This window comes from Oncorhynchus gorbuscha, linkage group LG06 (genome assembly GCF_021184085.1).
Source record: "Oncorhynchus gorbuscha isolate QuinsamMale2020 ecotype Even-year linkage group LG06, OgorEven_v1.0, whole genome shotgun sequence".
Taxonomy (NCBI): Eukaryota; Metazoa; Chordata; class Actinopteri; order Salmoniformes; family Salmonidae; genus Oncorhynchus; species Oncorhynchus gorbuscha.
In genome coordinates, this window is record NC_060178.1 from 2,599,583 (window position 1) to 2,614,114 (window position 14,532).

The window sequence follows — 14,532 nt, forward strand, 5'->3', positions numbered from 1 at the left end:
TAGCTAGAGAGACTGGTACCCAGGCTATACAGTAGACAGGGAGTGGATTAGCTAAAGAGACTGGTACCCAGGCTATACAGTAGACAGTGAGTGGATTAGCTAGAGAGACTGGTACCCAGGCTATACAGTAGACAGGGAGTGGATTAGCTAGAGAGACTGGTACCCAGGCTATACAGTAGACAGGGAGTGGATTAGCTAAAGAGACTGGTACCCAGGCTATACAGTAGACAGGGAGTGGATTAGCTAAAGAGACTGGTACCCAGGCTATACAGTAGACAGGGAGTGGATTAGCTAAAGAGACTGGTACCCAGGCTATACAGTAGACAGTGAGTGGATTAGCTAAAGAGACTGGTACCCAGGCTATACAGTAGACAGGGAGTGGATTAGCTAAAGAGACTGGTACCCAGGCTATACAGTAGACAGGGAGTGGATTAGCTAAAGAGACTGGTACCCAGGCTATACAGTAGACAGGGAGTGGATTAGCTAAAGAGACTGGTACCCAGGCTAAACAGTAGACAGGGAGTGGATTAGCTAAAGAGACTGGTACCCAGGCTATACAGTAGACAGGGAGTGGATTAGCTGAAGAGACTGGTACCCAGGCTATACAGTAGACAAGGAGTGGATTAGCTAAAGAGACTGGTACCCAGGCTATACAGTAGACAGTGAGTGGATTAGCTAAAGAGACTGGTACCCAGGCTATACAGTAGACAGTGAGTGGATTAGCTAAAGAGACTGGTACCCAGGCTATACAGTAGACAGGGAGTGGATTAGCTAAAGAGACTGGTACCCAGGCTATACAGTAGACAGTGAGTGGATTAGCTAAAGAGACTGGTACCCAGGCTATACAGTAGACAGGGAGTGGATTAGCTAAAGAGACTGGTACCCAGGCTATACAGTAGACAGGGAGTGGATTAGCTAAAGAGACTGGTACCCAGGCTATACAGTAGACAAGGAGTGGATTAGCTAAAGAGACTGGTACCCTGGCTATACAGTAGACAGGGAGTGGATTAGCTAAACAGACTGGTACCCAGGCTATACAGTAGACAGGGAGTGGATTAGCTAAAGAGACTGGTACCCAGGCTATACAGTAGACAGGGAGTGGATTAGCTAGATATGCGTACGCAGACGAGCTCCTGACACCTTGTGGTACTGTGTAACCATAGCAACGGATGTCAATAAATGTCAGCGTAACGTTATGCTTCAGTAACTTTACATCATATTGATTTAGACTGGCTTCATGAGGGAGTAACTTTACATCAGGTTGATTTAGACTGGCTTCATGAGGGAGTAACTTTACATCAGGTTGATTTAGACTGGCTTCATGAGTAACTTTACATCAGATTGATTTAGACTGGCTTCATGAGGGAGTAACTTTACATCAGGTTGATTTAACTGGCTTTACATCAGGTTGATTTAGACTGGCTTCATGAGTAACTTTACATCAGGTTGATTTAGACTGGCTTTTACATCAGATTGATTTAGACTGGCTTCATGAGGGAGTAACTTTACATCAGATTGATTTAGACTGGCTTCATGAGGGAGTAACTTTACATCAGATTGATTTAGACTGGCTTCATGAGGGAGTAACTTTACATCAGATTGATTTAGACTGGCTTCATGAGGGAGTAACTTTACATCAGGTTGATTTAGACTGGCTTCATGAGTAACTTTACATCAGGTTGATTTAGACTGGCTTCATGAGTAACTTTACATCAGGTTGATTTAGACTGGCTTCATGAGGGAGTAACTTTACATCAGGTTGATTTAGACTGGCTTCATGAGGGAGTAACTTTACATCAGGTTGATTTAGACTGGCTTCATGAGTAACTTTACATCAGGTTGATTTAGACTGGCTTCATGAGTAACTTTACATCAGGTTGATTTATCCTGGCTTCATGAGGGAGTAACTTTACATCAGGTTGATTTAGACTGGCTTCATGAGTAACTTTACATCAGGTTGATTTAGACTGGCTTCATGAGTAACTATACATCAGGTTGATTTAGACTGGCTTCATGGGTAACTTTACATCAGGTTGATTTAGACTGGCTTCATGAGGGAGTAACTTTACATCAGGTTGATTTATCCTGGCTTCATGAGGGAGTAACTATACATCAGGTTGATTTAGACTGGCTTCATGAGGGAGTAACTTTACAGTTTGATTTATACTGGCTTCATGAGGGAGTAACTTTACAGTTTGATTTATACTGGCTTCATGAGGGAGTAACTTTACAGTTTGATTTAGACTGGCTTCATGAGTAACTTTACATCAGATTGATTTAGACTGGCTTCATGAGTAACTTTACATCAGATTGATTTAGACTGGCTTCATGAGGGAGTAACTTTACATCAGATTGATTTAGACTGGCTTCATGAGGGAGTAACTTTACAGTTTGATTTAGACTGGCTTCATGAGTAACTTTACATCAGATTGATTTAGACTGGCTTCATGAGGGAGTAACTTTACATCAGATTGATTTAGACTGGCTTCATGAGGGAGTAACTTTACAGTTTGATTTATACTGGCTTCATGAGGGAGTAACTTTACAGTTTGATTTATACTGGCTTCATGAGGGAGTAACTTTACATCAGATTGATTTAGACTGGCTTCATGAGTAACTTTACATCAGATTGATTTAGACTGGCTTCATGAGTAACTTTACATCAGGTTGATTTAGACTGGCTTCATGAGTAACTTTACATCAGGTTGATTTAGACTGGCTTCATGGGTAACTTTACATCAGGTTGATTTGACTGGCTTCATGAGGGAGTAACTATACATAAGGTTGATTTATACGATCAAGATTATACTACCAACTCAAATCTCATCTTTCACCAAGTCGTGGCTGAACGACGACAAGGATAATTAAGAGCTGGCGGGTTTTTCTATGCACCGGCTGGACAGAGAAGCTATGTCTAGTAAGACGAGGGGCGGGTTGTGGAGGAGTGTGATGTCTAATATTAAAGAAGTCTCGAGGTATTGCTCGCCTGAGGTAGAGTACCTTATGATAATCTGTAGACCACACTATCTACCAAGAGAGTTCTCATCTATATTATGCACAGCCGTCTATTTACCATCACAAACCGATGCACAAAGACCGCACTCAACCAACTCTATAAAGCCATAAGCAAACAAGAAAATGCTCATTCAGAAGCTGCGCTCCTAGTGGCCGGTGACTTTAAAGCTGGCAAACTTAAATCCGTTTCACCTATTTTCTACCAGCATGTCACATGTGCAACCAGACGGAAAAAAACTGTAGACCACATTTACTCCACACACAGAGATGCATACAAAACTCGCCCTGCAAATACACCTCTGGCTGTTTTCAACCAGGATCTCAGCGATCACTGCCTCATTGCCTGCATCCGTAATGGGTCTGTAATCAAACGACCAGCCCACATCACTGTCAAACGCTCCCTGAAACATTTCTGTGAGCAGGCCTTTCTAATTGACCTGGCCGGGGTATCCTGGAATGACATTGACCTCATCCCGTCAGTAGATGATGCCTGGCTATTCTTTAAAAGTGCCTTCCTCACCATCTTAAATAAGCATGCCCCTCTCCAAACATTCAGAACTAGGAATAGATATAGTCCTTGGTTCACTCCAGACCTGTCTGCCCTTGACCAGCACAAAACATCCTGTGGCGTTCTGCATTAGCATCGAATAGCCCCCGTGATTTGCAACTTTTCAGGGAAGTTAGGAACATTTACATTTACATTTAAGTCATTTAGCAGACGCTCTTATCCAGAGCGACTTACAAATATACACAGGCAGTTAGAAGAGCTAAGGCAAGATTTTTCAAACAGAAATTTGCATCCTGTAGTACTAACTCAAAAAAGTTCTGGGACACTGTAAAGTCCATGGAGAATAAGAGCACCTCCTCCCAGCTGCCCACTGCTCTGAGGCTAGGAAACACTGTCACCACTGATAAATCCACTATAATTGAGAATTTCAAAAAGCATTTCTCTACGGCTGGCCATGCTTTCCACCTCACTACCCCTACCCCGGTCAACTGCCCGGCACCCTCCACAGCAACCCGCCAAAGCCCCCATCATTTCACCTTTACCCAAATCCAGATAGCTGGCGTTCTGAAAGAGCTGCAAAATCTGGACCCTCTCTTTCTAAAAATATCTGCCGAAATTTTTGCAACCCCTATTACTAGCCTGTTTAACCTCTCTTTCGTATCGTCTGAGATTCCCAAAGATTGAAAAGCTGCCGCGGTCATCCCCCTCTTCAAAGTGGGTGACTCTCTAGACCCAAACTGCTACAGACCTATATCCATCCTACCCTGTTTTTCTAAGGTCTTCGAAAGCCAAGTTAAACAGATTACTGACCATTTCGAATTCCACCATACCTTCTCCGCTATGCAATCTGGTTTCAGAGCTGGTCATAGGGGCACCTCAGCCACGCTCAAGGTTCTAAACGACATCATAACCGCCATCGTTAAGAGACATTTACTGTGCAGCTGTATTCATCGACCTGGCCAAGGCTTTCGACTCTGTCAATCACAACTTATTGGCAGACTCGACAGCCTTGGTTTCTCAAATGATTGCCTTGTCTGGTTTCCCAACTACTTCTCTGATAGAGTTCAGTGTGTCAAATCGGAGGGACTGTTGTCCAGTCCTCTGACAGTCTCTATGGGTGTGCCACAGGGTTCAATTCTCGGGCCGACTCTCTTTCCTGTATACATCAATGATGTTGCTCTTGCTGCTGGTGATTCTCTGATCGACATCTACGCAGACGACACCATTCTGTATACTTCTGGCCCCTCCTTGGACACTGTGTTAACTAACCTCCAGACGAGCTTCAATGCCATACAACTCTCCTTCCGTGGCCTCCAGCTGCTCTTAAACGCAAGTAAAACTAAATGCATGCTATTCAATTGATCACTGCCCGCACCTGCCCAACATCACTACTCTGGACGGCTCTGACTTAGAATACGTGGACAACTACAAATACCTGGCTGTCTGGTTAGACTGTAAACTCTCCTTCCAGACTCACATTAAGCATCTCCAATCCAAAATTAAATCTGTAATGTCTACATCTGTTGTACTCAGCATTTCACTGTGAGGTCTACTACACCTGTTGTATTCAGCATTTCACTGTGAGGTCTACTACACCTGTTGTATTCAGCATTTCACTGTAAGGTCTACTACATCTGTTGTACTCAGCATTTCACTGTGAGGTCTACTACACCTGTTGTATTCAGCATTTCACTGTAAGGTCTACTACACCTGTTGTATTCAGCATTTCACTGTGAGGTCTACTACACCTGTTGTATTCAGCATTTCACTGTAAGGTCTACTACACCTGTTGTATTCAGCATTTCACTGTGAGGTCTACTACACCTGTTGTATTCAGCATTTCACTGTAAGGTCTACTACACCTGTTGTATTCAGCATTTCACTGTGAGGTCTACTACACCTGTTGTATTCATCATTTCACTGTGAGGTCTACTACACCTGTTGTATTCAGCATTTCACTGTAAGGTCTACTACACCTGTTATATTCAGCATTTCACTGTAAGGTCTACTACACCTGTTGTATTCAGTATTTCACTGTGAGGTCTACTACACCTGTTGTATTCAGCATTTCACTGTCAGGTCTACTACACCTGTTGTATTCAGCATTTCACTGTGAGGTCTACTACACCTGTTGTATTTGGAGCACGTGACAAAATAAACTTTGATTTGATTTGGTTTTTGTTATTTTATTGTGTAATTTTTTACTTTAGTTTATTTGGTAAATATTTTCTTAAAAAGATAAAATATTTTATTTTCTTTCTTGAGCATTTCACGGTTATGTCTGTATTCGGCACATGTGACAAATAAACTTTGATTTTATATTATTTGAATTTGGTGTTTGTCACATTTTTGTGAATTCTTGGTTTGGTGAGTGGACCCCAGACCTCACAACCATAAAAGGCAATGGGTTCTATAACTGATTCAAGTATTTTTATCCAGATCCGAATTGGTCTGTTGAATGTCATGTTCCTTTATGTGTTCTCTGTCTCTCTCCTCTTTCTCAAACTTCTGTTCTCCACTGTGTCTCTCTCTCTATGGTTAACACCACATCCTACAACTGTACCCAGCACTGCAGCTGAGTCACAACCCATGAAGAAGCTTGGGGAGAATTTTCTAACTTAGGTTCTAAGCTTTAACATTGAAACATAAAGAATATACAACGATGAAGAAGAAGAAGATGGTCTGAGAGCTTACCTTGCTTCCATTGCTGTAAATCTGTCCAAGCAAGACCCAAGATCACAGGCAGACAGGCAGGTAGACAGGCAGGTAGACAGGCAGACAGGTAGACAGCCAGTTAGACAGGTGGGTAGACAGACAGGTAGACAGGCAGGTAGACAGATAGGTAGACAGACAGGTAGACAGACAGGTAGACAGACAGGCAGACAGACAGGTAGACAGGCAGACAGGTAGACAGACAGGTAGACAGCCAGGTAGACAGGTGGGTAGACAGGCAGACAGGTAGACAGCCAGGTAGACAGGTGGGTAGACAGGCAGACAGGTAGACAGGAGAGTGTAGAGGAAAAGCACCAGGCAGGTAGACAGACAGGTAGACAGGAGAGTGTAGAGGAAAAGCACCAGGCAGGTAGACAGACAGGTAGACAGACAGGTTGACAGACAGGTAGACAGACAGGTAGACAGGAGAGTGTAGAGGAAAAGCACCAGGCAGGTAGACAGACAGGTAGACAGACAGGTAGACAGACAGGTAGACAGGAGAGTGTAGAGGAAAAGAACCAGGCAGGTAGACAGAAAGGTAGACAGACAGGTAGACAGACAGGTAGACAGACAGGTAGACAGGAGAGTGTAGAGGAAAAGCACCAGGCAGGTAGACAGACAGGTAGACAGACAGGTAGATGGACAGGTAGACAGGAGAGTGTAGAGGAAAAGCACCAGGCAGGTAGACAGACAGGTAGACAGACAGGTAGACAGACAGGTAGACAGGAGAGTGTAGAGGGAAAGCACCAGGCAGGTAGACATACAGATAGACAGGAGAGTGTAGAGGAAAAGCACCAGGCAGGTAGACAGACAGGTAGACAGACAGGTATACAGACAGGTAGACAGGAGAGTGAAGAGGAAAAGCACCAGGCAGAGGGAGAAAGAAAGAAAGAGATGAAGGATTGACCAGAGAACAACAGGACTAGTACTAATTGAAGCCTAAAGGGACAAGCGTTCGCTGGTTGCAGTTTGTTCTATAACTTCCTGAATGTTTCCTGTTGGAAAAAGGCCCTGTATAATGATACATTATGAATACATTCTGGATGAGATACTGAATCTCACAAACAACTCAGATGACTGATAAACTTATCTTAATTTAAGGACCACCTACAATTTCAAATACATGGACTGTGTCCTGTGAATGACTCGTTCTACGTAATACATGGTTGGAAATACAGTATGTGAAGACTAACAAACCACTGAATGATGCAATACTACGTGCAGTGAAATGCTTCGTTGAATACTATTTATGGTGTGCTGGTCCAACTTATTCTCTATGGACAAACAAGTCTTCCCTTACTGACACACTCAAGAAAGCCAGGCTAGAATGTTAGTCTGAGAATTCTATAGGACATTATCATCGTACCTTATCAACACACTGAGAATACTATAGGACATTATCATCGTACCTTATCAACACACTGAGAATACTATAGGACATTATCATCTTACCTTATCCACACACTGAGAATACTATAGGACATTATCATCTTACCTTATCAACACACTGAGAATACTCTAGAACATTATCATCTTACCTTATCAACACACTGAGAATACTCTAGGACATTATCATCTTACCTTATCCACACACTGAGAATACTATAGGACATTATCATCTTACCTTATCAACACACTGAGAATACTATAGGACATTATCATCTTACCTTATCCACACACTGAGAATACTATAGGACATTATCATCTTACCTTATCCACACACTGAGAATACTATAGGGCATTATCATCTCACCTTTTCCACACACTCGTCGAAGAAGGCCAGACTGGCGTCTTTATCGCTGACGAAGGAACATTCCTCGATGAACCGGATAAACATCTGGGTTTTGATCATCTGGGAGTAGAACTTCTGGTGGGAACGATCCCGGCTCTTCAAGAACCCTGAGGAGCATGACAACCATATGACAACCATATGACAACAACATGACAACCACACGACAACCACACGACAACCAAACTACAACCATACTACATCCACACGACAACCACATAACAACCACATGACAACCACATGACAACCACATGACAACCACACGACAACCACACGACAACCACACGACAACCACATGACAACCATATGACAACCACACGACAACCACACGACAACCACACGACAACCACACGACAACCACACGACAACCACGTTAACAACACGACAACCATACTACAACCATATGATAACCACACGACACTAAATCACCATTACACTAAATCACCATAAATCATTAGTCACTAAATCATAATTACACTAAATCACCATTACACTAAATCACCATTACACTAAATCACAATTACACTAAATCACCATACATCATTAGTCACTAAATCATAATTACACTAAATCACCATTACACTAAATCACCATTACACCAAATCACCATTACACCAAATCACCATTACACCAAATCACCATTACATGAAATCACCATTACACTAAATCACAATTACACTAAATCACCATTACACTAAATCACCATACATCATTAGTCACTAAATCACCATACATCATTAGTCACTAAATCACCATTAGTCACTGAATCACCATTACACTAAATAACCATTACACTAAATCAACATACATCATTAGTCACTAAATCATAATTACACTAAATCACCATTACACCAAATCACCATTACACTAAATCACCATTACACTAAATCACAATTACACTAAATCACCATACATCATTAGTCACTAAATCATAATTACACTAAATCACCATTACACTAAATCACCATACATCATTAGTCACTAAATCATAATTACACTAAATCACCATTACACCAAATCACCATTACACTAAATCATAATTACACTAAATCACCATTACACTAAATCACAATTACACTAAATCACCATTACACTAAATCACCATACATCATTAGTCACTAAATCATAATAACACTAAATCACCATTACACTAAATCACCATTACACTAAATCACCATTACACTAAATCACCATTACACTAAATCACCATTACACTAAATCACCATTACACTAAATCACCATTACACTAAATCACCATTACACTAAATCACCATTACACTAAATCACCATTACACCAAATCACCATTAGTCACTAATCACCATTAGTCACTAAATCTCCATACATCATTAGTCACTAAAGCACCATTAGTCACTGAATCACCGTACATCATTTGTCACTAAATCACCTTACATCATTAGTCACTAAATCACCATTAGTCACTAAATCACCATACATCATTCGTCACTAAAGCACCATTAGTCACTAAATCACCTTACATCATTAGTCACTAAATCACCATACATCATTAGTCACTAAATCACCATTAGTCACTAAATCACCATTAGTCACTAAATCACCATTAGTCACTAAATCACCATACATCATTCGTCACTAAAGCACCATTAGTCACTAAATCACCATACATCATCAGTCACTAAATCACCATTAGTCACTGAATCACCATACATCATTAGTCACTAAATCACCATACATCATTAGTCACTAAATCATCATTAGTCACTGAATCACCATACATCATTAGTCACTAAATCATCACTAGTCACTGAATCACCATACATCATTAGTCACTGAATCACCATTAGTCACTGAATCACCATACATCATTAGTCACTAAATCACCATTAGTCACTGAATCACCATACATCATTAGTCACTAAATCACCATTAGTCACTGAATCACCATACATCATTAGTCACTAAATCACCATTAGTCACTGAATCACCATACATCATTAGTCACTAAATCACCATACATCATTAGTCACTAAATCATCATTAGTCACTAAATCATCATTAGTCACTGAATCACCATACATCATTAGTCACTAAATCACCATACATCATTAGTCACTAAATCATCATTAGTCACTAAATCATCATTAGTCACTGAATCACCATACATCATTATTCACTAAATCATCATTAGTCAGTAAAGGTAGGTACTTCCGGGTTGGAGCGAGCGGTCGCATCGGCACTTCGCTCCGCAGGTAGTATAACTTTTTCATTACATTTCATTATAGCACAACGGTTTGATTTGTCTAATCTTAGCAATTTCTTCTTAGCTAGCTACATAGCCGTCTTTGTATCAAAGATAATTGCGTAATTATCGTATTCCGTTGTCCTAACGTAGTCTTCACTGCTCTGCCCAGCAGCTAGCCAGCTAGCCAGCTAGCAAACGTCCACCGATTAGCTGCACTGTAGAAACTATTACACTCAACTGAACGACTTGATTAGTGTAGTGTTAGCTAGCTACATAGCTGTCTTTGCTGTCTTCGTATCCAAGATAATTGTGTAGTTTAGAGTGTGTAGTCTTAGAGTGATTATCTTAATTTACCGAGGTTAGCTAGCCAGCTATTTGTCGTCCTTAACGTATGAGACTCTGCTAGCTAGCCAACAGCCAGCCAACAGCTAGCCGACAGCTAGCCAACGTCTACTGAATAGACTCACAACCCGGTCGCATTCACAGGTAGTATCACTTTTTCATTTCATTACAGTACAACGGTTTGATTTGTTTGATCGTAGCTAGCTACATAGCCGTCTTTGTATCAAAGATAATTGTGTAGTCTAGAGCGATTTTCTAGGTTAGCTAGCCAGCTATTGTCGTTCTTTTAACGCAACGTAACGTAAACAACACTACTAGCTAGCCAGCTAGCCCCCGAATAGCAGCACTGCAGAAACTATTACACTCAACGGAACGACTTGATTAGTGTAGTGTCAACAACGCAGCCACTGCCAGCTAGCCTACTTCAGCAGTACTGTATCATTTTAATCATTTTAGTCAATAAGATTCTTGCTATGTAAGCTTAACTTTCTGAACATTCGAGACGTGTAGTCCACTTGTCATTCCAATCTCCTTTGCATTAGCGTAGCCTCTTCTGTAGCCTGTCAACTATGTGTCTGTCTATCCCTGTTCTCTCCTCTCTGCACAGACCATACAAACGCTCCACACCGCGTGGCCGCGGCCACCCTAATCTGGTGGTCCCAGCGCGCACGACCCACGTGGAGTTCCAGGTCTCCGGTAGCCTCTGGAACTGCCGATCTGCGGCCAACAAGGCAGAGTTCATCTCAGCCTATGCCTCCCTCCAGTCCCTCGACTTCTTGGCACTGACGGAAACATGGATCACCACAGACAACACTGCTACTCCTACTGCTCTCTCTTCGTCCGCCCACGTGTTCTCGCACACCCGAGAGCTTCTGGTCAGCGGGGTGGTGGCACCGGGATCCTCATCTCTCCCAAGTGGTCATTCTCTCTTTCTCCCCTTACCCATCTGTCTATCGCCTCCTTTGAATTCCATGCTGTCACAGTTACCAGCCCTTTCAAGCTTAACATCCTTATCATTTATCGCCCTCCAGGTTCACTCGGAGAGTTCATCAATGAGCTTGATGCCTTGATAAGCTCCTTTCCTGAGGACGGCTCACCTCTCACAGTTCTGGGCGACTTTAACCTCCCCACGTCTACCTTTGACTCATTCCTCTCTGCCTCCTTCTTTCCACTCCTCTCCTCTATTGACCTCACCCTCTCACCTTCCCCCCCTACTCACAAGGCAGGCAATACGCTCGACCTCATCTTTACTAGATGCTGTTCTTCCACTAACCTCATTGCAACTCCCCTCCAAGTCTCCGACCACTACCTTGTATCCTTTTCCCTCTCGCTCTCATCCAACACCTCCCACACTGCCCCTACTCGGATGGTATCGCGCCGTCCCAACCTTCGCTCTCTCTCCCCCGCTACTCTCTCCTCTTCCATCCTATCATCTCTTCCCTCTGCTCAAACCTTCTCCAACCTATCTCCTGATTCTGCCTCCTCAACCCTCCTCTCCTCCCTCTCTGCATCCTTTGACTCTCTATGTCCCCTATCCTCCAGGCCGGCTCGGTCCTCCCCTCCCGCTCCGTGGCTCGACGACTCATTGCGAGCTCACAGAACAGGGCTCCGGGCAGCCGAGCGGAAATGGAGGAAAACTCGCCTCCCTGCGGACCTGGCATCCTTTCACTCCCTCCTCTCTACATTTTCCTCCTCTGTCTCTGCTGCTAAAGCCACTTTCTACCACTCTAAATTCCAAGCATCTGCCTCTAACCCTAGGAAGCTCTTTGCCACCTTCTCCTCCCTCCTGAATCCTCCCCCCCCTCCTCCCTCTCTGCAGATGACTTCGTCAACCATTTTGAAAAGAAGGTCGACGACATCCGATCCTCGTTTGCTAAGTCAAACGACACCGCTGGTTCTGCTCACACTGCCCTACCCTGTGCTCTGGCCTCTTTCTCCCCTCTCTCTTCAGATGAAATCTCGCGCCTTGTGACGGCCGGCCGCCCAACAACCTGCCCGCTTGACCCTATCCCCTCCTCTCTTCTCCAGACCATTTCCGGAGACCTTCTCCCTTACCTCACCTCGCTCATCAACTCATCCCTGACCGCTGGCTACGTCCCTTCCGTCTTCAAGAGAGCGAGAGTTGCACCCCTTCTGAAAAAACCTACACTCGATCCCTCCGATGTCAACAACTACAGACCAGTATCCCTTCTTTCTTTTCTCTCCAAAACTCTTGAACGTGCCGTCCTTGGGCAGCTCTCCCGCTATCTCTCTCTGAATGACCTTCTTGATCCAAATCAGTCAGGTTTCAAGACTAGTCATTCAACTGAGACTGCTCTCCTCTGTATCACGGAGGCGCTCCGCACTGCTAAAGCTAACTCTCTCTCCTCTGCTCTCATCCTTCTAGACCTATCGGCTGCCTTCGATACTGTGAACCATCAGATCCTCCTCTCCACCCTCTCCGAGTTGGGCATCTCCGGCGCGGCCCATGCTTGGATTGCGTCCTACCTGACAGGTCGCTCCTACCAGGTGGCGTGGCGAGAATCTGTCTCCTCACCACGCGCTCTCACCACTGGTGTCCCCCAGGGCTCTGTTCTAGGCCCTCTCCTATTCTCGCTATACACCAAGTCACTTGGCTCTGTCATAACCTCACATGGTCTCTCCTATCATTGCTATGCAGACGACACACAATTAATCTTCTCCTTTCCCCTTCTGATGACCAGGTGGCGAATCGCATCTCTGCATGTCTGGCAGACATATCAGTGTGGATGACGGATCACCACCTCAAGCTGAACCTCGGCAAGACAGAGCTGCTCTTCCTCCCGGGGAAGGACTGCCCGTTCCATGATCTCGCCATCACGGTTGACAACTCCATTGTGTCCTCCTCCCAGAGCGCCAAGAACCTTGGCGTGATCCTGGACAACACCCTGTCGTTCTCAACTAACATCAAGGCGGTGGCCCGTTCCTGTAGGTTCATGCTCTACAACATCCGCAGAGTACGACCCTGCCTCACACAGGAAGCGGCGCAGGTCCTAATCCAGGCACTTGTCATCTCCCGTCTGGATTACTGCAACTCGCTGTTGGCTGGGCTCCCTGCCTGTGCCATTAAACCCCTACAACTCATCCAGAACGCCACAGCCCGTCTGGTGTTCAACCTTCCCAAGTTCTCTCACGTCACCCCGCTCCTCCGCTCTCTCCACTGGCTTCCAGTTGAAGCTCGCATCCGCTACAAGACCATGGTGCTTGCCTACGGAGCTGTGAGGGGAACGGCACCTCAGTACCTCCAGGCTCTGATCAGGCCCTACACCCAAACAAGGGCACTGCGTTCATCCACCTCTGGCCTGCTCGCCTCCCTACCACTGAGGAAGTACAGTTCCCGCTCAGCCCAGTCAAAACTGTTCGCTGCTCTGGCCCCCCAATGGTGGAACAAACTCCCTCACGACGCCAGGACAGCGGAGTCAATCACCACCTTCCGGAGACACCTGAAACCCCACCTCTTTAAGGAATACCTAGGATAGGATAAGTAATCCCTCTCACCCCCCCCCTTTAAGATTTAGATGCACTATTGTAAAGTGACTGTTCCACTGGATGTCATAAGGTGAATGCACCAATTTGTAAGTCGCTCTGGATAAGAGCGTCTGCTAAATGACTTAAATGTAAATGTAAATGTAAATCACCATTAGTCACTGAATCACCATACATTTTAGTCAATAAATCACCATACATCATTAGTCACTAAATCACCATTAGTCACTGAATCACCATACATCATTAGTCACTAAATCATCATTAGTCACTAAATCACCATTAGTCACTAAATCACCATTAGTCACTAAATCACCATTAGTCACTAAATCACCATACATCATTAGTCACTAAATCATCATTAGTCACTGAATCACCATACATCATTAGTCACTAAATCACCATACATCATTAGTCACTAAATCACAATTAGTCACTAA

At 43.9% G+C, this 14,532-nt stretch overlaps 1 protein-coding gene across 1 annotated transcript in view; it reads right to left on the reverse strand.

Moving 5' to 3' along the window:
- Positions 1–14,532, reverse strand: part of dennd4a (DENN/MADD domain containing 4A) — a 96,713-nt gene that overhangs the window by 42,228 nt on the left and 39,953 nt on the right. Inside the window, exons 14-15 of the mRNA XM_046352067.1 lie at positions 7,989–8,134; positions 6,218–6,238 (exon numbers count right to left, since the gene is read on the reverse strand). Coding sequence (XP_046208023.1) covers positions 6,218–6,238; positions 7,989–8,134 — 167 coding nt within the window. The remainder of the gene's footprint in view (positions 1–6,217; positions 6,239–7,988; positions 8,135–14,532) is intronic.